We start from the raw sequence: 26,344 nt of genomic DNA, 5'->3' as shown, positions 1-26,344 counted from the left end.
CTCCATGTTGGTCAGGCTGGTCTCGAACTCCCGACCTCAGGTGATCCACCCTCCTTGGCCTCCCAAAGTGCTGGGATTACAGGTGTGAGCCACTGCTCCCAGTCTGAAGAATTTCTTTATAAACTCACAATCAGCTTGTGGTCCACCCTGAGTCCCAGATCTTGTCCTACTATGTATAACTTGTAGCTAACACAGTGAAATAGCTAATATAGTATGGCTATTAGTTTCAATGCCCAGATATTAAAGATCATTTTGAGTTATATTTGTAAAGTTACTTGTATAAATATTAACAATGTTCAATATTAATAATTAAACACAACATACTATTCATACAATTAAGATTAATTTTAAAGAACTATCCATACCAAAGGCATTAATTGAAAATATTTAAAACAATGCCTATCCATCAAATGTAGCACTTGCCATTTGTGGAATATTTGACAGATTGCTCACACTCTATAACCTTTTTTATAAGTGAAGTCTATAAACAGAAATCACATCACAGCACTTTAGGAACATGTGGATGAAATTCTATTTGTATTTACGAACTTTTCTTCCTTTCTTTCTCCACAGATATGTTTATAAGTGAAATAGGAAGGGGAGTTTTATATATTGAAATCCAAGTATGATTTCCCTGGCAGCCTATGAGCACTTTCATCTTTCTCTTGAAAAGAGAGTCTGTGAGAGCTTGCTAAATACAGTTGGGGTTTGTTTTCTTTCTGCGTGTCTTTGGGTTTTAACAAACCGAAACTAGCTTTTTTTCCCCTCTCTTAGCAGGGGCGCCCATAATTTGCGCTCTTTCATTTTGCTGCTACCCAACTCTCAGATATAACTGACATCATGGGTTTCAGAGACCTGAAAAGCCCTGCTGGCCTCCATGTGCTCAATAATTACCTGGCAGACAAGAGCTACATCGAGGGTTATGTGCCATCATAAGCAGATGTGGCAGTATTGGAAGCAGTCACTGGCCCGTTGCCTGTGAACTTGTGTCTTGCCCTGTGTTGGTATAGTCACGTCAAGTCTCATGAAAAGAAAAGGCCAGCCTGCCAGGAGTGAAGAAACCTTTGGGCAAATATGCTCCTGCTAATGTTGAAGACACTACAGGAAGCGGAGCTACAAGTAGTAAAGATGATGATATATTGATCTCCTTGGCTCTGATAAGGAGGATGAAAGTGAAGCAGCAAAGAGGCTAATGGAAGAATGGCTTGCCCAGAATGAATCAAAGAAAGCCCAAAAATGTCCACTTGTTGCCATTTTCAATTGTGCTAGATGTGAAACAGTGGGATGATGTGGCAGATATGGCAAAGCTAGAGGAATGTGTTAGAAGCATTCAAACAAACGGCTTAGTCTAGGGCTCCTCTAAACTAGTTATGATGGCAAATGGAATTTAAATACTTCAAATCCAGTGAAGATGATAAAGTTGGAACAGATACACTGGAGGAGCAGGTCACTGCTTTTGAGGATTCTGTGTAGTCCATGGATATGGCTGCTTTCCATAAGACCTAAAATTCACCCCAGATCATTGCACTTAAAATAAAAACTTGAAAGAAAATAATACATAAACACAGCTCAAAGTCTCCTGTTCACATCTGTAAATAGCAAGAAAACAATTATTTAGAGATAACACAATATTTCACTTCCTTTGAAAAATTTGCAGGAAAAAGAGATGAATAAAATATGTTTAAAGAAAAAATAAAGAAATATGTACATACAGAAACAGGTAAAATAGCTTTAAAAAGAACTGACTTCACACAAAGTGTCATTATTTTATTTAAAGGTTAATAACAATATTTCTTGGGCCAAGCATTTCCAATACACCACCAGAAGAAACCCATTATAAAGCAATGTCCCTGACAACTCCTTCTAAATTCACTATGAGGATTATACGAAGATTCGTCATATTCTTTTTCAGTTAAGACTAGCAGGTAGGAGGAAAAAGCAAAACTGAGCGATCTACTATTCACTCCTTTCTTCTTTTCACCAACGCCAGGATTAGGTTTAGACAGCCTGAAGAAACAGCACAGATCCTAATATTAAGGATACTGCTGAAAGGTGACACTCTAGCTGCCATAGAGAAAATAGTTTAACAACCTGGGTAGACTCAGAAAGCCTTTCCTTAGACCTCACTTACCGTAATTCCACCTCTTTTCTAAAAATGAGCTTACAAGCTTTCATACAGATGTCTTGCTCCCACAGACACAGAGCGTCTGCATGTGCTTTTTCTCTTTTCAGAAGGTTCTGTCTGCCTCCCTCTACCAAGTGTTGATTAGGCATCCCCCAACTTATCATTCCTCCATATTCAGCAGATTTGGCCCCTCAATTATGACATCTCATGGATGTAGGTATGTTTACTTATTGTTTCATTATACTTTGTTTTCATGATTCTTAGACGAATAACTGCCTCCCTCAGTAGAATGGAGACTTACTTATTGCCTGTACTGAGTTACTAATATATTCATAGAACTGAGCCCAGGGCCTAGCTGAGGGTGAATAACCAATAAATATTTGACACATGAATAAATTAAATGACTTAATCAGTAGACAGATGAATACTTAATCAACCAAAAGGTACTAGAATTGATTGACACCTATGGGTGATGGTTCGTCTCTGGATTTAGAAAACTCCAGGTTTCCACATTTTGCCTAATGAAGTTTTTCCCTTTCCTTCAAACTAACGATGGTTACATAATGTTTACTCAACAGTAACCAAACTATTCAGCTGAGAAGCATTTTTATCATAGTAGAATTTTACCAAATTGCCATTGAAAAAGAAACCATTGTTTTAGGCCGGGCGCGGTGGCTCACGCCTGTAATCCCAGCACTTTGGGAGGCCGAGGCGGGCGGATCACGAGGTCAGGAGATCGAGACCATCCTGGCTAACACGGTGAAACCCCGTCTCTACTAAAAATGCAAAAAAATTAGCCGGGCGAGGCGGCGGGCGCCTGTAGTCCCAGCTACTCGGGAGGCTGAGGCAGGAGAATGGCGTGAACCCGGGAGGCGGAGCTTGCAGTGAGCCGAGATCGCGCCATTGCACTCCAGCCTGGGCGACTAAGCCAGACTCTGTCTCAAAAAGAAAAAAAAAAAAAAAAAAAAAAAGAAACCATTGTTTTATTTAAATCAAATATGTCTAGAGGGCTAACACTTATTAGTAATCTGTTCTCAGAGAACTTAATTAATTGGACGCATTTAATTATGACACATAGAGTAATTTCAGTATGGGTTTGGAATGTACTCTACAAACACTATTGACTATCTCTGACAAGAAAGCCTGAATGCCAGACACGATGGCCCAGGGGTTAGAGGATTCTCAAACAATGTAGCAGCCACAGCTGCGAATTCAGTGTGGGATAACTCAGTATCTCAATTAACTACGGAAAGTCCCCTTTAAAGTGAAGTCATTGATCACTTGGATTTTAACAGCCAACGATCTGGATTCCTTTTCTCATATTGAGTATAAGCGGGAATCTTAGTGACCTTGACATCTGAATGCATGGAGTCATGGATTTGTTACACAGCCACCTAAGGCTCTCACTGCCTGAATCCAGCTGACAGCCTAATTAAACAGCAAGAGTTCCTGGAGGGGAATGTTAATGAGTCTACTTGGCAGCCAACAGTCTGTTCCCCAGATGGTGCAGGGGTTATAAATTGTCAATAGGGTAAGAGTAGTGAAGGAAGTTGAGGAAAATACAGAAAGACTCCTACATCACTGTAACTTTCTAAGATGCTAGGTCCATGATGAAGATATTTGGAGACATGGCAACCGGGGTGAGGGTAGAAAAGTAGTAGCACATCTATTTATCTTGAACTCTAAGAATACATCAAGAATTGCTTTGGCTTTTCAAATGGACACCACCCTGTGGTGTCTGGGTAAACTGAATGGTTATTTCAGGCACGTTTGTCAGGTTGATAGTGACTGTAAAGAATGGTAATGTGATTAAAGCCCTACTATGTTTGTAGTTGGTATTTATTATTTTTCTGTCTATTTTTTCCCTTATAAATAGAATCTAGAGTATGAGAGCTCTCTGCTAATTCAGTTATTATCGAATGAGTAACATCTTGACAAGAAACAGTCTCCTGTGACCTTCAAGTCGTGTGCTCCCTATACAAAGTAGTCAGTGTGAAACAACTTACATGATCTACAATTAGAAATGAAAATGCCTCTTTTGCTTTCATTAGGCTTCCTCCTTAAATGTTCAGTTGGTTCTTAATTAAGCTTTGGAGCCAAATGGATATGGGAAAGCCACAGTCACGTTTTACCTTCACTGTACTTCAGAACTCAATCCCAAGTACCATTTGTGGCAACCAGACCCTAGAGTGACTCCCAAGAATTTTCACCACCTAAAGTCCACACCTTTGTAAATCCCTTCTCCATGAGTGTAATTAGCTTCTAAATAACAGAATATGACAAAGGATGTTGCTCCCATGGTTAGATTATGTTATGTAAACCTCTGTCTTAGCTGACTGGATTGAGAGACTCTTCTGCTGACCTTGAAGAAGAAAGTTGCTATGATACTGACTGCCAGGGGAGAGGTTATGGAACAGGGGACTACCTGTGACCTCTAGGAGCTGAGAGGCTCAGTTCTATGACCAAAAGAAACTGAATTCTGCCAATAACCACCTCCACAGGTCTGTGAGCTCTAGAGAGAAATGCGACCTGGCCAAACTTGAATGCTGTCTTGTGAAACCCTGGGTTACAGGACAGGAGATCTCTCAAAGCTATGCCTTGACTCCTGACCCATGGAAACTGACATAATAAATGGGTATTGTTTAACCCACTAAGTTTATGTTCATTTGTTATGCAGCAATAGAAAACTAATACATCATGGAAGAATTACCCATATTTGGCTGTAAGTGTAAATGAAAAGAATCTTCAAATCTTAAGGTTGGATGGGACCATATGCATCATCTATGAAAATTTCCCATCCTCAATCTACAGGACCCAGTAAATTGTTATGCCATTTCTTATTGAGCAGAAAGAGGAGTTTACATCACTAGTTCTTAAGAAATACTTTTATACTGACGCAATATCTGTCTTCCTCACTAATGCTAGCTTTATTAACCCATACTAAGTATATTTTCTTCTTCAAATATGTGTGCAGCTCTTGTGCCTCTACTAAACTTTCTTCTTCTCCAAGTAAACAACCCTGGTTTTTTTTAGCTCTTCAATACATGACATATTCTCAACACAACTCACATTCTGCTGACATGGTTTTGAAGCTACATTAACTCTTAATTCACTCAGAACTGAAGATAACACTCTCAATTAGATGTGGTCATAATAAAACATAATGGCAATATTAATTCATTTCACCTAAGTTGATATTATTTCTATAACCATAGTCTGTTACATCTAAAAAAAAAAAAAAAAAAAAAAAACTTTACCTTTATAGTATGGTAATTCCTCACTTAACATCGTCAATAGGGTTTCAGAAACTGTGACTTTAAGCAAAACGTTTAATGAAACTAGTTTTCCCATGAATGAATTGATAAAAACAATAGCCCCACAGTATATTTCTGGTCAGAAAACATCATCAAACTTCGAAATGAAGACCCAAAACACTTCTAATATTAAACATTAGAATAAATGTGAACATTAAATGTATTTTTAAACATGGCAAAACATCGTCTCTACTAAAAATACAAAAATTAGCTAGGCATGGTGGTGCGCACAGTGTGTATCTGTGCTGTATATGCTACCCACCTCTTACTCATCAATATCATCTGTTCTGATACTAAAACATCAAGATCTTCATGGCTTGATGAGCCAGGATTACCTGAAGCAGATAATCAGGTGATCCTGGCTGATCCTAGGAAAAAAAAATACCCATTTATTATGTCAGTATCCCAGCTACTCAGAAGGCTGAGCAGGAGAATTGTTTGAACCCAGGAGATGGAGGTTGCAGTGAGCCGAGATCGCGCCATTGCACTCCAGCCTAGGCAACAAGAGTGAAACTCCATCTCAAAAATATAAATAAATAAATAAAATAAAATAAATAAAGATTATTAAATCAAGTAAGACAATTATTTACCCAATTAGTCCAGCTCAGTATCACGGGTTGCCAGAGACTATCCTGGCAGTTGGGTCACAAGGTGGAAACCACCACTGGACAGGATGCCACTTCATTCCAGGGCGCATTCACACACACACCCACGCTCACTTAGACTGGGACCATGTATACACACCAATTACCCTAACATGCACATCTTTGGAATTTGGGAGGTAATCAGAGTCCCTGGAGAAAACCCATGCAGACATGGAAAAAAATATGCAAACTCCACACAGAGAGTGGCCCCAGCTAGGAATTATTTATTTTTGTCATCAGCATTATAACAAAATAATATTGAACAAAACAACATTTGAGGACTTGTATTTAATTGCGGGCCATATTACAGATTAATCAACACCCTTTCTCAACCACTTTCTCTCTTGTCTTCCTCTATTATAGAATCCAGAAAGCTTAATGCTTGATTTTTCTGGCTCTCTTGCAGCTATGGGAGGTTATGTGACAGAATTCTCATTAATGAGGTATAGAGAGAAGTCAGCTAGGGATCAATCCCCCTTTTTTATTAAAGGATAAAATCTCATCAGGAAGAAAATTCTGTTATTTCTTTTGCTCTGGAATGTGGACAAAACCCTTGGAGGTTTAACAGCTCTCTTGTGGCCATGGTGCTACAATCTCAAACAGAGAGCATACAAAGGATGGAGTCCTGATGATAGCATTGGCTAGCCAGACTACTTTACACTATGGACATCCTGGCTTAGAAAAGTTGCCTCTATTTTTTAGGCCTCTATACCCAGGTTTTCTGTTACAAAAACCCTCCCTTATCTCCGATTTTACTTTCTATAGTTTCAGTTATCTACAGTCAGGTCAAATGTTATCTAAACATATACATTTCAAATAGCACACCATTCTGAAAAGCACGATGAAATTTTTATGTGTCCCACTCCACCTTACCCAGGGTGTGAATAATCCCTTAGTCTAGTGTATCCGTGCTGTATATGCTACCCACCTCTTAGTCATCAATATCATCTGTTCCTATACTAAAACATCAAGATCTTCATGGCTTGATGAGCCAGGATTACCTGAAGCAGATAATCAGGTGATCCTGGCTGATCCTAGGATAAAAACAGTATCTGTAGGGTTGAGAACTATTCAAGGTTTAAGGCATCCACTGGGGGAGGGCCCTTGGGATGTATCCCCATGGATAAAGGGAGACTACTGTATTTGCAGCTGAATACAACCCTAACTTATACTGTTATTTTTCTAATAGAGAAAATAAAGCTTAAGAAACTAAGTGATTTGTCTAAAGCAACATATCTAGTAAAAGAATAAAAAACTCCCTATGCATATCTTCTTTTGAGAAATGTCTGTTCATATCCTTTGCCCACTTTTTGATGGGGCTGTTTGTTTTTTTCTTGTAAATTTGTTTGAGTTCTTTGTAGGTTCTGGATATTAGCCCTTTGTCAGATGAGTAGATTGCAAAAATTTTCTCCCATTCTGTAGGTTGCCTGTTCACTCTGATGGTAGTTTCTTTTGCTGTGCAGAAGCTCTTTAGTTTAATTAGATCCCATTTGTCAATTTTGGCTTTTGTTGCCATTGCTTTTGGTGTTTTAGACATGAAGTCTTTGCCCATGCCTGTGTCCTGAATGGTATTACCTAGGTTTTCTTCTAGGGTTTTTATGGTATTAGGTCTAACCAACAGACACATGAAAAAATGCTCATCATCACTGGCCATCAGAGAAAGGCAAGTCAAAACCACAATGAGATACCATCTCATACCAGTTAGAATGGCAATCATTAAAAAGTCAGGAAACAAGAGGTACTGGAGAGGATGTGGAGAAATAGGAACACTTTTACACTGTTGGTGGGATTGTAAACTAGTTCAACCATTATGGAAAACAGTATGGCGATTCCTCAAGGATCTAGAACTAGATGTACCATATGACCCAGCCATCCCATTACTGGGTATATACCCAAAGGATTACAAATCATGCTGCTATAAAGACACATGCACACGTATATTTATTGCGGCACTATTCACAATAGCAAAGACTTGGAATCAACCCAAATGTCCATCAGTGACAGACTGGATTAAGAAAATGTGGCACATATACACCATGGAATACTATGCAGCCATCAAAAAGGATGAGTTTGCGTCCTTTGTAGGGACATGGATGCAGCTGGAAACCATCATTCTTAGCAAACTATCACAAGAACAGAAAACCAAACACCGCATGTTCTCACTCATAGGTGGGAACTGAACAATGAGATCACCTGGACTCGGGAAGGGGAACATCACACACCGGGGCCTATCATGGGGAGGGGGGAGGGGGGACGGATTGCATTGGGAGTTATACCTGATGTAAATGACGAGTTGATGGGTGCTGACGAGTTGATGGGTGCAGCACACCAACATGGCACAAGTATAGATATGTAACAAACCTGCGCGTTGTGCACATGCACCCTAGAACTTAAAGTATAATAATAATAATAAATTAAAAAAAAAAAAAACTCCCTATGCAGCTTTCAGGCCACCATATGGTTGTGTGATTTCACCTAATGCAGCCACTCCCAGTGTGTATCATGAATGCTCCATTTCAAATATATTAAAAAGAGAACCTTAATGTTGCAGTTGCCAAAGAACTGATTAAGAAATCCATGCTCTGAAACCTAAAAGTGTCCACATATTAAAGTAAAACAATACTTAGCTGTAAATATATTTTAAGATATTCATTGAAAAACTCAATTCTGATCATAAAATTCAATCCTATAAATAAACCAAATGATATATAAATGGTTCCTGAGAAATGCTACTTCAAGTCTAACCAAAACAATCATCTCCTTTCCTCTTTCCATTAAATTGCTTACTTTGACTTCACCATAAAAAAAAAAAATGGTTTTAGAAATTAAATCTCTACTTTCAATGATGGCTTCAAATGAACAAACAATTTCAAGTTGCCACAGCAAGCACACTGGAAACATATTATCTCACTGTCATCACAAAACAAGAAAAAAAGGCTTTGGGGGCCTTTCTCAACATTTTTGAAAATGCAGTAGAAAAAAATAACAATTTTTGCTTTTTTCTACATAGCCATTTTCTCCCTTTCTTCCTTTCCACAATGGGTATAAACTTGCCAATTTGATTTTAACCCTAAAAGACATTTTCCTGGCAGATAATCCCTAGTTTGAACAAAAATCGTTTACCTGACACTCTTTGTCATTTTAGGGGAAAAAACCCACACACAGTGTATAGATGAAGTGAAATAAAAAATGTAGCTTTCAATTATTTTTTATTTCCAACTTATCAAAAAGCTACAGAAATTAAAGTACAAATCCCACTACCAAAGACATAGTAAAAGGTTGGAAGAATATTCTAAAGGTCACATTATCTTAATGAAGTGCCACTTCCTGACAACATGGCTATGAAATTGGAGTAATATACTCCATTTAGTGGGAAATGCTCTGTGAAATCCATGCCCTCTGCACTCTAAACAAAGACATTGGTAATTTTCTTAAAAGGTCACACACAAATGTGTTATTTAAAACTAGGCATTTGCCAGTTGTGAATATATGAAAGGTGAATATCAGATGCAGGAATTCAGATAGTTTTTTTTTTATAAAATGCCAGAGTTTTTCACATATGTTTTAATAATATAAAATTGTGTCAGCTAATTTTATTCTTTGATCTGTATCAGTTTATCAAAATACTAAAGGAAAAATTAATCTGATGAGTCTAGTAAAATTTCATCTAAAACCATCTGACTCACTAAAACTTGAGAGTGAGTTTGGGTACATTTACAAAGCTTGTGCTACACTTGTCTTATTTTAGCATTTTATTGGGTAAGTTGTAATGTTTCTATGTGTGTTACAACTAACTTTAAAAATACATAGTATTATTGGAAAGCGATTTCTCAATATCAGAAAATCCCCTAGTGTAATATCTGTCATTTACATGTACTATAGATAAATGCTTGAAGAATAAAATTATTACAGACCTGTCAACCAGAGAAGAAATTTAAAAATTTTACATATCAAAGTCCATGATTAAAAAAACACATTGTCACCCTGCTATGGGAAATACATGTATTTTGTCATTTTTCACAAAGTTCATTTAGCCAGAAAGATCAAATAATGACAATTCAATGTGAATGTTAACTTTAGGGGGACTCCAAAACAATTGTTACCCCTCCAGTTATATGACAAGGACAGAATGTTTGTATCTCTCTAAAATTCAAATGTTGAAATTCAAACCCCCAATGTGATGATGGTATTAGAACGCGGGGTCCTATGGGACATGATTGGATCATGACAGTGGAGCCCTTGCGAATGGGATTAGTGCTCTTATAAAAGAGACTCTGTAGCGTTCCCTCACCCCTTCTACCATATGAGGACACAGTAGGAAGATGGCCATCTATGAAACAGGAATCAGGCCCTCGCCAGACACCGAATCTTCCGGCACTTTGATCTTGGATTTCTCAGTGTTCAGAACTGCGAAACATAAATTTCTGTTGTTTATGTGATACCCACTCTATGGTATTGTGCCATAGTAGCCTAAACAGACTAAGGCGGACTTCTAGGCTGGTGGCTTTCACTATGTTTGTGGGGATGATGGTTTTCAGACATATCACAGAGCTGGGAAGAAGATGATGGAAACAGCACATTAAAATGCTACAAAGCCGGCTGTTTTTCTTGAAATGCAGCTGTTTTTCTTGAATATATGCTCCTTGGATTGTTGCTAGCCTTTGTATATGCTGAATTCCTAAAAAGATGAATTTGACAGTTTTTGCCAGTACGCTTACTGCTGTTGCAGAGAAACAGATTGTTGGAAGTCCTTATTTCATTATCCACTGAGAAACTTCTCTTTTCTGAGAAGGAATCCAAAACCAGTTCTCTCATGGAGAGGGCTTTGATGAAATGACTGCCACTTGTGCTTCGATAAACCAGACATCCATATTATTTGTCTGAGACCTCCACTCAGAAATATGGGCAACAATATTTTCATAAAAATGAAAAAAAAAGTATGAAAAGCTAAACTAAGGTAAACAAATAGAACTGGTTCCTGAGGCAACAAAGGTAATAAATCCCTGATAGTCAAATGGCTGCCCAAAGACCAATAGCATTGCATCACTAGGATCTTATTAAAAGTTTAGAATCTCAAGCCCCATCCAAAGCCCACTAATTCAGAATCTGCATTTAAACAAATATCCAAGAAGACACATGCACAGAAAATTTGATGAAGCACTGACCTAGAAAATAGAAGATAACTTTTAAAAATCAACTTAGGGATAATTACTTTAGAAATTATATTGTCATTTTCTACTTCCCCAAAATGCAGACTTGTAAAAATGAATCAAGCAGAAAGAAAGTATTGAATCCTGAAAACTAAAAAATATTATTTCCAAAATTGAAAAAAAACCATAAAGTGTAGACATATTAATAGTTGGAGGTTCTTCTTGAGTGTCTCATATCTCTGAATATCTTATGAAGCAAGTCACTTATTACCTTTTGTTTCAGACTCTCTTTAAGAATATTTGAATAGTAAAAAGCCTTGGAAAATAGTGATAATGTCCCTCCACAATGAAGGGAAGATTTGCTTAAAGCCTTAGAAGATAGACATAGTGTTTATCTCTGGAGTAGAAGGAAGGCATACTTCCTATCCATCTTAAAATATTTTAGTTCTCTAAGCTTGGGATTTCTTGGTTGTAATTCTTGAGCAAGTATTTGGGCTCATCCTTGCCACCCTGTGTGACTCAGTGGCAACAGAATTGACCTAATAATTTGATTATCATATCGCCTGCTATACTATGAGTAATAAATCATTTTTCTCTGATGCAAGAGTCTCGTGTCTTCTTCCAGTATTCATGAAACTATGGGAGGCTAACTTGTTACCCTGAAAATAAACTAAAATCTCAAACTTTTCACAGATTTTGAAAATAATAAAATAGATAGTAATAAATACCAAACTTGTAACTTAGAGGATAAATAATCATGGAAATCTGCCTGTATTTTGAGAAAAGATAACAGAAAAATTATAAACACAATTTAAATGACCTGGGGATCCCAGAGATAGAACAGAAACACTGTACAAGGAAATAACAAAGATAACGGAGGAGAAGAGAAAATGAACTAATAGAAATTTTCTTGAAAGGGACATTCATGTCTTCAGATGATGTGTTCATGGAGAGTGTGATACAGTAAGAAAGTTAGACTTAAACTTAGTTATACCACTGTGAAGTTTCAGAAGTTCAAGGAGAAAGAGAAAATCCCAAAGGCCTTTATGAAAAAACAGATTTTCCACAAAATACCAATAATCCAACAACCATTAGATTTCTTATCAACACAGGCAAAATGTTATGTTAGAAAACAATGTCTTCAGGGTTGGAATGGGATGGTGGAAATAAAATATAAACTGATAAATATATATAAACATCTAAAATATCATCCTATTATGTGTAAAGGGATAATCAAATAATTTTCAGGCATGAAAAGAATCAGACATTGTACCCCTTCACTCTCTGTGACTAGAATTAATCAAGGAGAGACTCCACCAAAATAAAAATATAATTAAGAGATTAATATGGTTAAGAAGCAGTAACAGCTGAGTAAGACTCAGAAGTGAAAGATACTAGAAAGAAATTAAAACCAATCTATAAGACCTTGATACTTTTAAGAGGCTCTTGCCAGCACATTTTCTATGGATCCAAACAACCTATGTGGCCCCACAACAAATAATAATTATATAAATGTAGTATTACAGTTTGATCATTAGTTTTCAATGGTTGAACACTAGGCTTATCACTCTCACCTATAAAATATATCTGAACTGACAGGAGATTATATGGATGACCATGAATGTTTTAATTGTTTTATGTGGCAGCTCAAAACTTTTATGATTAATAGTTTACCAGGAAGATAACAGTTACAGTCTCCTTGTGATACACGAGACAGATAATGAGATGGACAGATAATAAATGTATTTATGGTCTAAATATTTCAACAAATATAATGCAACAACAGAAGCAACACAAATATCAAAATAGCAAGATGATCTCAGACTGCAGATGAGAGAGAGAAATGATCCCAATTCTTCTCATTTCTAACATTTGAGTCCAGTTCAAGATCTGATACTAGTCCAAAAATAGAAAAATCCCTTTCTGGAGCAGCTACAAAAATATAGTGTATTTTTTTTTTCAAAATTAACATACAAAATCCACTGTGTTTCCACACACTAACAACAAACTATACAAAACAGAAATTAAGAGAATAATGCCATTTACAATAGCATCAAAAAGTATAAGATATTTAGGAATAATTTTAACCAAACAGGCGTGATGAAAACTATAAAACGTTGATGAAAGAAATTGAAGAAGACATAAATAAATGAAAAGATATCCTATGCTCATGGATTGGAAGAATTAACATTTTCAAATATTTGTATTAAGTAAAGCAATTCATAGATTCAAAGTAATCACTATCAAAACTACAATGGTATTTATGATAAAATAGAAGAAACAATCCTAATATTCATATAGAATTACTAAAAACTGAATAGCTAAAGCAATCTTGAGCAAGTAGAGCAAATCTAGAGGCAGTAACACTTCCTGATTTCAAATTTAATTACACAGCTCTAGTAATTGAAACAGCATGGTACTGACATTAATTCAGACACATAGACTAATAGAAGAGAAATGAGAGCCCAGAAATAAACCCATGCATTTATGGCCAACTAATGTTACAAGAGCATCAAAAATATACAATGTGGAAATGATAGCCTCCTCAATAAATGGTGTTGGGAAAACAGATATCCACATGCAAAAAAATAAAATTGGATCCTTAATCTACTTAAAATAGATTAAAGACCTAAACCGGGCCAGGTGCTGTGGCTCACGCCTGTAACCCTAGAACTTTGGGAGACTGAGGAGGGCAGATCACAAGGTCAGGAGTTCAAGACAAGCCTGACAAACATGGTAAAACCCCATCTCTGCTAAAAATACAGAATTTGGCCAGGCATCGTGTCGTATGCCTGTAAACCCAGCTACTCACAAGGCTGAGGCAGGAGAATCACTTAAACCCGGGAGGCAGAGGTTGCAGTGAGCCCAAACTTTGCCACTGAACTCCAACCTGGGTGACAGAGCAAGACTTAGTATCCAAAACATGCAAAGAAATAATATAGCTCAATAGCAAAAAAATCAAATCATCATATTTTAAAAATTGGCAAAGGACTTTGTGTTAGTCTGGTTTGGATTGCTATGGAGGAATATCTGAGGCTGGGTAATTTACAAAGAATAAAGAAGTTTTATTGGGCTCCTGATTCTGATGGTTGGGAAGTTCATGATTGAGGATCTGCAAGTGATGAGAGCCTCAGGCTGCTTCCACTCATGGCACAAGGCAAAGGGATAGCCAGTGTGTACAGAGATCACATGGAGAGAGAGCAAGCAAGAGGTGGGGAGGTGCCAGGCTCTTTTGAATAATCAGCTCTCATGGGTCAGAATTAATAGAGTGAACACTCACTAACTCCCTAGGCAGGGCATTAATTTATGAGGTGTTCACCCCCATGACTAAAATAACTCCCTTTAAGTCACGTCTCCAACATTGGGTATCACATTTCAGCATGAGGTTTGGAGGGGCAAATATCGAAACTATAGCAGAACTGAATAGACATTTTTCAAAAGAAGACATACAAGTGATCAATAGATATAGGAAAATATGGTCAATACCACTAATAATCAGAGAAATGCATATCAAAATCTAAGTGAGATATCACCTCACATCTGTTAGAATGGCAATTATCAAAAAGTCGGAAGATAAGAAGTGATGATGAGGATGTGGAGGAAAGGAAACCCTTATTCATTGTTGAGGGGAATATAAATTGGTACAGGCACTATGGAAAAGACTATGTTAAAAGTTAAAAATAGAAGTATCATGTGATCCAACAAACCCAATTCTGTGTATATATTAAAGTGAAATAAAATCAGTCTCTCAAAGAGACATCTGCTCTTCACTTTCACATTTATTGTACCATTATTCACAGTAGCCGAAACATGGAAACAACCTAAATGTTCATTGATGGGCAACTGGATAAAGAAAATGGGGTGTATATACAGTATTCCATAAAAACAGGTTTTTTATATATATATATACACACACACACACATGCATACACACAGTATATATGTGTGTGTATATATATACAGTAACATATTATTTGGCTTCAAAAAATAAGGAAATTCTGCCATTTATGATAACATAAATGAACCTGGGGGACATCATATTAAGTGAAATACAAAGAAAGGCAACTACCATATGATCGCACATATGTGGAATCTAAAAAATGTCTAAATCAGAAGCAAAGAATAAAATGCTGGTTGCCCTGGGTTAGGAGTTGGGAGAAATGAAGAAATGTTGGTTAAAGTGAACAAACTTACAGTTATAAATAAATTCTGAGGACCTAATGTACGGCATGGTGACTATAGTTAACAATAATGTTTTGTACACTTGAAATACAAGAGCAGGTATTTAGTGTTCCCATCATAAACACAGAAAAGGTAAGCCTATAAGGTGATAGATGTATTAATTTGCTTGATCTTGGCAATCATGTCACAATATATACATATATTAAAATATACATTGCACCTTTTGAATATGTATAATTTTTGCTTGTCAATTAGACCTCAATAAAGCTGAGATAGAAAAATAAAGATACAGATATACAGGTATAGACATACACAGTGCATCCATAATTATAAATTCATATGTTCCTCTAAAGCCTTCAAGTGCATATAAAGCATAGAAGGAATGAAGGGAGCATCTAGCCAAAGCTACAGTGTCATTGTATAAATGTGTTAAGGAAATGCATGGAAACCACACTTTTAAAGATGCTTTCTTTATTTTTGCAGGATGTTTGTCTGAGTGTCACCCATGAGCAAAAAATTACTAAGATCTATTAAACAAATGAAATATAACTCTAATCCTGACACTGGCTTTCAATATCTTAAGAAAATCCCAAAGACCTCATAGTTTCGTAGTTTATAACTACTTAGAAACTGTTTAAAGAAGAAAAGAGAGGGTGCTATGAGCAAAACTTCAAGTCATTCTGCAAATAGGTATTCTCAGAAACAGCAAACTTTAAACATGGTTTCCTCCATCTCAGCTTGTAAAATATAGATTTTCTTATATATTAACATCTTCAGAGTGAAAAAGTACTAATTATACAAAATATATTTTTAAGAACCTTGAAAATAAGAAGTGCCAAATGAAGAACACTGTACTCCAAATTTGGTTAATAATGTATTCCAGACACTAGACCTAGAAAACATAGCATCAGCATGAAAAGTGACTTTTAGACTGAAAAGTGCTATATCCACAATATGCAAAATATCGATAATAATGAATTTCAAGAGGCAGTTGCAAAAAATAAGGCTATGGCATGAATAAAAAGCAACTTTTTAAGCTGACAGAAAAATTAAGGCAGTAAGACAGGATGAATGAAAATGTATTGTAAATATGCAGTGGCATGCAAGCACTGTGTCTACAGTTACTTGTTGTGTGCTCAGGCATGAACATTTTCTGGATCCTGAGTTGATGCATCTTTTTAAATACGGGTTCTGTATATCTTAGTGAAGAATAAATATTATATATCTTGGAAGAAACAGAAGCATGAACACCCTTCACAGAGACTGAATTTGTGATGGCCTTGCCTATAAAAGTAGGATAGAGGATTTTATAAATAAATGACTTTACTTTTTATATAGCACTTCATAGTTTACAAAACACTTTCATATTTATTATCTCAATTGAGCCTTATAGTAGTATACTATGGTAGATGGAAAAAAGATTATTAGTGTTATAGAGGTATAAAATGATACTCAGAAAAGTTCACATTCAGATGGGAAGTGGAGGTCAAGATGGGGTAAAGATCAAAGCAAGTCTCTTGGCTACTAATCTGGCGCATTTGTCCCTTACATCGCATTGACACTTTATGGAAATGACCCCTGTAAGTTTTCTACCACAAGGCTAGAAATACTTCAGAATACGTTAAGTTGCATGTCTAGTCCTCTTTTACACAAATATTGACTGCTTATTTCGTGTCAGGCTCTGTGAATGGTGCACATACAATGATGAAGGGGAAAAAAACCAGATTCTGTTTTAATGGAGATTATAGACTAGTTAGGAGAGAAGCAGTACTGAAATTATTCCTTTAATTAATGGATTTCTGAGGTTGGGTGTTTTGATGGACAGTGATACCAGTTTATTAAAAAGTGGTACACTGGAAGAAAAAGAATTTGAAAAGAATGATTACAATTTCGGGCCTGGACATGTTTATTCAGGAGTTTGAAACATCCAAATCAAGATGCTAAGCAGACAGATTGACACAAGACTGGAGCTTATAAGAGAGATCCTGGCTGGGGTTGAGTGTGTGTGTGTGCCCATATGCATGTGCGCATGTGTATACCTTTTTTGTTAAGTGTAAGATCTGTACATTTTTGTGAAGAAAAGCTAAAAACTGAGTAGTGTCAGTACAGAGTGTTAGGTATAATCTTGTACAAATTTGTATATTCAATTTCAAAACTAAAGGAATGGAAGATGTGTGAATACATGAATAAAAAGAAAAAGAAGCTACATAAGTATCAAAGCCAAGTATTTTAAAAAATGAAATTGCTTTGGAAAAATGGAATATGGCTTTCCTGCTCTATACTAAACTCGTGGTACTCAGTAAACCCTTCACAGATAGAACTTCCTATACTTAGAGTACCACAAACTATTTCTACTGTTTTATCTCTCTAGTAAGTTTAAAACTAGCAGAATAATGGTAAAGAGTCAAAGCACTCCAGCACAAAGAATACGAAGTAGGACAGCATATTATCTACTTTTTATGATTCATGATGGTCAACTATGAAAGAGCCTACATAAAATTACACTACATATCCCTATTGTCCAGGTCTCAGAAGACACTATCCGCCTGTGTATGAGAGAACAGCTCCGAGTGAATGTGGAAGAACTGCATAAAGGGGGAGGGATTGTGTATGTATCCTAGTCAGTTAAAGACCTAACGGCTCTGAGGTCAGGAGTTGGAGACCAGCCTGGCTGATACGGTAAAAACCTGTCTCTACTAAGAGTACAAAAAATTAGCCAGGCATGGTGGCACATGCCTGTAGTTCCAGCTATTCGGGAGGCTGAAGCAGGAGAATTGCTTGAACCCGGGAGGCAGAGGTTGCAGTGAGCCGAGTTTGTGCCAATGCACTCCAGCATGGGATACAAGAGCAAAACTCCATCTCACAAACAAAAAACAAAAAACAAAACCTTACAGCTGAAAATTTATTTTAAAAAAAAACAAAAACAAACAAATAAAAAACAAGGAGACAAGGAAAGAAAACATATTTTCCTTTCTTTAAAATGAATGTTCATTGTTATATTTGGTCCAAAAATAAAAGGAGGCTATTCCTTGCCCACAATTGCATGTGATCTCACCATGTGATTAATTCCACTATCAGAGAGTTTGTTTATTTGGTTTGACTAGATAGCATATTTCAGTCACCTTTAGATAGGACGGGCATTTGTTCTTTTTTGGACAGTACCAATTTATACCTCTGGTCCCAACACAATATTAACAGCATCCTCTTTCACTTTCAAAAGCGTATATGTTTGCATGATAAATTATTTGGTCACTATATAGGCAAAGCATAAAAAGAAAAGAAAGTTCCACTTCCACCTCAGCATGTAAAATTTAGATATTACATGCTAAACCCAGATATTCTGAATCAGTAGGCCATTCAGTTTAGGACCAATGACTTTATTTTAAAAGAGCCTCTGACGTATACTTTGAGTTACGCATTGTTGATGTAAAGCTTCATTAAGAATTATTGGAACTAAAAGAAAATGCTTCATGGCAAATGGCTACATTCTGAAACAACAGTCAAAAGGACAAGTAGGTGGCTAGTCTAAAAGTAAAATTTTTGTGGTATCTTTATGAATTTAATTTTAAGCATAAACAATATTGCCTTATCAAAGGTCTACAACCTGAAATTGTGTATACCGCTCCAGGGGTGACCAAATAGGTAGTATATTAGTCATAATTTTGTGCTTCAAAACAAAAAGCGTATGCCTTAGGTGAGTCTAATTTAAAATGTCAGTAAATTCTTTTTTTTCTTATTTTATTTATTTACTCAATGTATAGCTTTATTAAAACAATTATATGTAGGCAACATTATTGATCAAAATCTCTAAAATTTTGTGTTTTATAATAAGATTTCTTAGCAAATACACACATTTCATTTAGCATTCTTCTCACGAATCCTTAAAAAAATAAGCTTTCCACTTCATGCTTTTATTTAAAGATTTTATCATAATATTTATTGCCTTTTACTCCAAGAAAAAACATCTAGGCTCAAGGTTTTTGGACTGTTATGACAATAAAAAAGGTTGTCATATTTCTCTTCCTCTGTTGTAAGAATCTACAGTTTCAGTTAATCACTAGGTAACAATTAGGAGGGAGGCCAAGAAAGTCTTTCTTTGGTTTTTTAATCCACACTCCCTTCCTTTAGTTTTCCCTTCCGGCAGCAGAGGCTTCATTCATTAGTACAATTTGATTCTGATGTAGTAGCTCTGTCTAGCACCTAAGGGGCATTGCAAGTATGAATGCAGATACCCTGGCCTGCTTTTCTAAGCTCTTTGTAGAATTACACAAACATAACACTCCAGCCACCCCCTTAGAATTAGGATGTGTATACCAGCATGCAGTCCAACTGGGAATGATCTACCTAGGAAAAAGGCTCACACAGGAGGTAGAAGCAGGCATGAAGCCTTTTAGACAGAGAACACCAGGTCCAGGTACCCAGAGAGCTTGATCTTGACGTAGGGGGAATGTGGAATCCAGATAGGCTCCACTCCATTATACGGAAATCACTCTGCCATGGAACTCTGGTAACCTTGTACATCTTCACAGAGGCCATGTAGGCAAGGGTTAACCCCAGCTAGTCTAAGTTCTGTTAGAACACCCTGTGATTCCCAAAAACCATGAGGAGGCTTGTGAGGAGATGCTACAAAGCAATTTATCTCCCATCTCCTTATCTTTCAGGGGTGTTGTCATGAGGCAATTTCTCATCTCTTTGGTTCTCCTGAGGTATGAAGCCCTCTTTCCCCTACCCTTCTTTTAGGGTACAGCTGTAGGCTAGCGAAATGCTTGGTTGCAGCCTGGAAGCAGCACGTCAGCAAAGGGTGTTCTAATACTCATGTGACTTAGTCATATCACCAGTCCCTTTCATGTCAATATTGTCCTGGAAGACAAGTGGGAAGCTGGTACCTTTGATCATCTTGTTTTCGCTCTCTATGTTTGTAATAAACTATCTGAATCTAAAAGTAGCTTGTTTCGTTACTGGCAGAATCTTTTAGCCTTGTTTGACTCCATGGGTGAGAAACGTAGTTAAAGGAGGCCCAAGCAGGGTACTCGGTCAGAACCCCTACTGTCCAGGTCTCAGAAGACACGACCTACCTGTGTATGAGACAGTAGCTCTGAGTGAATGTGGAAGAGTTGCATATAAGGGGATTGACTGTACCATATTCAGACCAAGAAGTAAAGGAATATCTCTGCTTTTGGTGAGGAGAAAACAGAAGTTATTATGTTGTTGTTGTTGGGTAGCAAATATAGGAAGGCTAAAAAAACATAAATAAATAATAAAGAAAAAAATAAAGAAAAAGAACAGATGGAAAAATATGATACCAGCCACCAGCAGGAGCATTAGGAAAACATTTACTATGATACAAGAAAATATTTTTAAAAGTAGTAAAACATCAAGCTAAAAAACAGTAAAACATCAAGTCAAAAAATCGTGTCCTATGGGCTGGGCACAGCGGCTCACATCTGTAATCCCAGCACTTTGGGAGGCCAAGGAGGGCAGATCACGAGGTCAGGAGATCGAGACCATCCTGGCTAAACACGGTGAAACCCTGTCTCTACTCAAAATACAAAAAATAAGCCAGGTGTGGTGGCAGGTGCCTGTAGTCCCAGCTACTCAGGAGGCTGAGGCAGGAGAATGGTGTGAACTTGGGAGGTGGAACTTGCAGTGAGCTGAGATCGTGCCACTGCACTCCAGCCTGGGTGACAGAAAGAGACTCAGTCTCCAAAAAAAAAAAAAAAAAAAAAAAAAAAGAAAGAAACAAAGAAATCAACATGGTGTTGGAAGTTCTGGCTAGGGCAATCAGGCAAGAGAAATAAATAAAGGGTATTCAGTTAGGAAAAGAAGAAGTCAAATTGTCCCTCTTTGCAGATGACATGATTGTATATTTAGAAAATCCCATTGTCTCAGCCCAAAATCTCCTTAAGCTGATAAGCAACTTCAGTAAAGTCTCAGGATACAAAATCAATGCGCAAAAATCAGAAGCATTCTTATATGCCAGTAACAGACAGAGAGCCAAATCATGAATGAACTCCCATTCACAATTGCTTCAAAGAGAATAAAATACCTAGGAATCCAACTTACAAGGGATGTAAAGGACCTCTTCAAGGAGAACTATAAACCACTGCTCAGTGAAATAAAAGAGGACACAAACAAATGGAAGAACATACCATGCTCATGGATAGGAAGAATCAATATTGTGAAAATGGCCATACTGCCCAAGGTAATTTATAGATTCAGTGCCATCCCCATTAAGTTACCAATGAGTTTCTTCACAGAATTGGAAAAAAACTGCTTTAAAGTTCATGTGGAACCAAAAAAGACTCCACATTGCCAAGACAATCCTAAGCCAAAAGAACAAAGCTGGAGGCATCAGGCTACCTGACTTCAAACTATACTTCAAGGCTACAGTAACCAAAACAGCATGGTACTGGTACCAAAACAGAGATATAGACCAATGGAACAGAACAGAGACCTCAGAAATGATACCACACATCTACAGCCATCTGATCTTTGACAAACCTGACAAAAACAAGAAACGGGAAAAGGATTTCCTATTTAATAAATGGTGCTGGGAAAATTGGCTAGCCATAAGTAGAAAGCTGAAATTGGATCCTTTCCTTACTCCTTATACGAAAATTAATTCAAGATGGATTAGAGACTTAAATATTAGACCTAAAACCATAAACACCCTAGAAGAAAACCTAGGTAATACCATTCAGGACATAGGCATGGGCAAGGACTTCATGTCTAAAACACCAAAAGCAACGGCAACAGAAGCCAAAATTGACAAATGGGATCTAATTAAAATAAGAGCCTCTGCCCAGCAACAGAAACTACCATCAGCGTGAACAGGCAACCTACAGAATGGGAGAAAAGTTTTTCAATCTACTCATCTGACAAAGGGCTAATATCCAGAACCTATAAAGAACTCAATCAAATTTACAAGAAAAAAACAAACAACCCCATCAAAAAGTGGGCAAAGGATATGAACAGACACTTCTCAAAAGAAGACATTCATACAGCCAACAGACACATGAAAAAATGCTCATCATCACTGGCCATCAGAGAAATGCAAATCAAAACCACAATGAGATACCATCTCACACCACTTAGAATGGCAATCATTAAAAAATCAGGAAACAACAGGTGCTGGAGAGGATGTGGAGAAATAGGAACACTTTTACACTGTTGGTGGGACTGTAAACTAGTTCAACCATTGTGGAAAACGGTATGGCGATTCCTCAAGAATCTAGAACTAGAAATACTATTTGACCCAGCCATTCCATTACTGGGGATATACCCAAACAATTATAAGTCATGTTGCTATAAAGACACATGCTCACATATGTTTATTGCGGCACTATTCACAATAGCAAAGACTTGGAATCAACCCAAATGTCCATCAGTGACAGACTGGATTAAGAAAATGTGGCACATATACACCATGGAATACTATGCAGCCATAAAAAAGGATGAGTTCATGTCCTTTGCAGGGACATGGATGCGGCTGGAAACCATCATTCTCAGCAAACTATTGCAAGAACAGAAAACCAAATACTGCATGTTCTCACTCTTGGTGGGAATTGAACAATGAGATCACTTGGACACCAGAAGAGGAACATCACACACCGGCTCCTATTGTGGGGATGGGGGAGGGGAGAGGGATACCATTAGGAGATATACCTAATGTAAATGACAAGTTAATGGGTGCAGCACAGCAACATGGCACATGTATACATATGTAACAAACCTGCACGTTTATGCACATGTACCCTAGAACTTAAAGTATAATAATTAAAAAAAAAGAGCTTCTTCGCCAGAACCACCCGATTGCTTGCTGTCCCAGCGGCGCCTCTTCATCGCCGCCGCCATGCCCAGAGGTCTGCTTCTCGGGGACGAGGCTCCCAACTTTGAGGCCAATACCACCGTCGGCCGCATCCGTTTCCACGACTTTCTGGGAGACTCATGGGGCATTCTCTTCTCCCACCCTCGGGACTTTACCCCAGTGTGCACCACAGAGCTCGGCAGAGCTGCAAAGCTGGCACCAGAATTTGCCAAGAGGAATGTTAAGTTGATTGCCCTTTCAATAGACAGTGTTGAGGACCATCTTGCCTGGAGCAAGGATATCAATGCTTACAACTGTGAAGAGCCCACAGAAAAGTTACCTTTTCCCATCATCGATGATAAGAATCGGGACCTTGCCATCCTGTTGGGCATGCTGGATCCAGCAGAGAAGGATGAAAAGGGCATGCCTGTGACAGCTCGTGTGGTGTTTGTTTTTGGTCCTGATAAGAAACTGAAGCTGTCTATCCTCTACCCAGCTACCACTGGCAGGAACTTTGATGAGATTCTCGGGGTAGTCATCTCTCTCCAGCTGACAGCAGAAAAAAGGGTTGCCACCCCAGTTGATTGGAAGGATGGGGATAGCGTGATGGTCCTTCCAACCATCCCTGAAGAAGAAGCCAAAAAACTTTTCCCGAAAGGAGTCTTCACCAAAGAGCTCCCATCTGGCAAGAAATATCTCCGCTACACACCCCAGCCTTAATTCTCTTGGAGAAGTTAGTGCTGTGAGCCAGAGGATGTCCGCTGCCAATCATGTTTTCCTGCAGCAATTCCATAAACACATCCTGGTGTCATCACAGCCAAGGTTTTTAGGTTGCTATACCAATGGCTTATTAAATGAAAATGGTACTAAAAAAAAAAAAAAAAAAAAAAGAAAGAGAAAAAAAGTGTGTTCTATCCTGATTTTGTAAAACAAAACATGCAAAAACAAGCAGAAATTAAAACTCAGTATTATTTTGTTCTTTTTAAAGATATTATTGATGGTCTAAAATGACAATAATTACCTTTATAATTAGAAAAGAGATAAATATACAGAAAAATGGTTCAGAAGACACACCAGAGAAAGAAAAAGATAAACCAAGTTAATAGTTATACCAGCAAAATGTTGAAAGATAATTTTAGTGACATGTTGATTCTAATTAAGAATTTTAACATTTACTTCAACTAGTCTATCTTATCATAAATGAAGTAAAAAAAAAATAAATTATGCTTTCCAAATTACTAACCTAGTAAAATTGTTGAGTATCCTTTCTTTAAATATCTTAACTTTTATGTAAGTCCACTGGCTTTACTTGTCTCATCTAAACAAGCTAAAAGCATTCATTCTGAATTTTAGTAAGGAAATCATAGGCCAGAAGAAGACAGACAGTTTCTTAAAATTTAGGCATGTCAGGTGTAACTTAGATATTCAGATTTGGTCAGTCCAGGGTTGGACTTAGGAATCTGCATTTTCAATAAACTTCCCAAATTAGTCTGATATCGGAGGTCTGGAGAACATATCTTAAATGATTTTGAATTAACAGGAAAGTTCTAATTAAACATAAATATACCAATTCTGTATGTTTTGTTTAACCATATATCTGATGTCTAAATTTTTAAAGGCCTTATGATTTTAACTAGTCTTTTCCAGTTTTATCACATTCTTATATATTCATTGCTATATCAATATTAAAACACAGCGTCAACCACACATGCCCCTCCTCTTACTCTAGTCTTCATGTCTACTAAGCTGCTTTGACAACCATGAGAGTATTGTGCCCCTCAGGAGCACAGAGTCAGGGAAAAAGGCCCATAGCATAAAGTCGGACACCCTGTCCCTTGTCACAGACCCTCCACATTTGGTCTTAACTTATATTGCTCTCCTACTGATGGCACCCTGACCTGCTGACTGATGTAGATTGGCATTGCATAGGACCACACTGTTTTTCATTTTAAATTATCTTCATCCTTCTGTCGCTCAGACACACATCAATGTTTATCCTCATTGGAAGCTATTTTAAGTCTATTTTATTCTTAAAAGATACCTGTGAACCAATTCAAACCTCTTTTATATCTGAACTGTATTGTGTTGAATCCCAATTTTCAACATAGGCATAGGTCATGCAGAATTTACCTGCTCAACTAGATACCCACGGATCCAGTTGAGTATGGCAGGTTATAAAGAGGAGTTGGTCATGGTGTAAATTATATATCCCTCATAACCTTCATTCATTTATTATGGCCATCTTTATTACTTCTTCTTTCAACTATTCAACAAATATCTCAAATACCTACAATGTGCCAGGAATATTTCTGGACACTGAGAATACAGCAGTGAACAAAACACTGAACGAGGTTATATTTTAATGAGAGAAGACACGCATTAAAGAAATATATAAAAGATAGTAATAATAATTCATATTATTATAACTAATACTTATTGAATGCTTACTGATGCCAGGTGCTGTTCTGAGTGCTTTGTGCTAACTCACAACAATTTATGAGGGAATACTGTAATAATTCCTGTTTTATAGACGAGGAACTCAGGCACAGAAAGTTTCAAAAACTTGTCCAAAGTCATTAAGCAAGGAGTGGGAGACAAAAACTTAATTCTCAGCAGTTTGGATCTAGCATTCACCCTCTTAAGTCATCAGCATGCCTTACTATCATTAATAATAAAGAAAAACATGCCATGAAGAAAAATAAAACATAGTCAAGTGGGATAGATAGTAATAGAGAAAGTGTGGCCATCTTATCTTTGATAAGATGCCATTTGAGTAGAGACTTGAAATAAAATAAAGGTCCTGGCCATGGAGATATAGAATGAAACAATTGTAATTTGAGAAGATAACAAGTGCAAAATTTCTAATGAGAGGTTTTGTTTGGCATCATGACCATTTACCATAATATGATTTATTTCAACTTGATCTCAAACAAGTTACCTCCAACTTAACTGAAGGACAATCAGAACTTGTATCTGGCTTTAAAGGTGACTATGCACATGTGCTGTACAATAAAAGGCTGGTGTGGTTAGAGCACACCAACCTTTTTTTAAAAAAAGCAGGAGATAAATGAGGTCGTCCTTTCAATAGCAAGGAGGGCTTATTAAATGGAGTGTCAAAGGTG

General features: G+C 37.1%; 2 protein-coding genes and 1 pseudogene across 11 annotated transcripts in view; 2 read left to right on the top strand and 1 right to left on the bottom strand.

Moving 5' to 3' along the window:
- The window catches only part of LOC105489997 (N-acetylated alpha-linked acidic dipeptidase like 2), a 1,462,458-nt gene that overhangs the window by 781,598 nt on the left and 654,516 nt on the right, over nucleotides 1-26,344 (bottom strand). The gene's annotated exons all lie outside the window — the stretch shown is intronic.
- Nucleotides 841-1,506, top strand: LOC139360811 (elongation factor 1-beta pseudogene; annotated as a pseudogene).
- Nucleotides 23,205-24,094, top strand: LOC139361919 (peroxiredoxin-6-like). Its single transcript, XM_071091261.1, has one exon. It carries the CDS (start codon nucleotides 23,268-23,270, stop codon nucleotides 23,940-23,942), a length of 675 nt encoding a protein of 224 aa, XP_070947362.1. The 5' UTR covers nucleotides 23,205-23,267; the 3' UTR covers nucleotides 23,943-24,094.

This window comes from Macaca nemestrina, chromosome 2 (assembly GCF_043159975.1).
Source record: "Macaca nemestrina isolate mMacNem1 chromosome 2, mMacNem.hap1, whole genome shotgun sequence".
Taxonomy (NCBI): domain Eukaryota; kingdom Metazoa; phylum Chordata; class Mammalia; order Primates; family Cercopithecidae; genus Macaca; species Macaca nemestrina.
Note: the sequence above shows the minus strand (reverse complement) of the source record. Positions and strands in the feature narration are given on the sequence as shown.

Bases quoted from the DNA above. Each gene is read 5' to 3' on its own strand.
- LOC139361919 (XM_071091261.1), top strand. From the start codon at position 23,268: ATGCCCAGAGGTCTGCTTCTCGGGGACGAGGCTCCCAACTTTGAGGCC.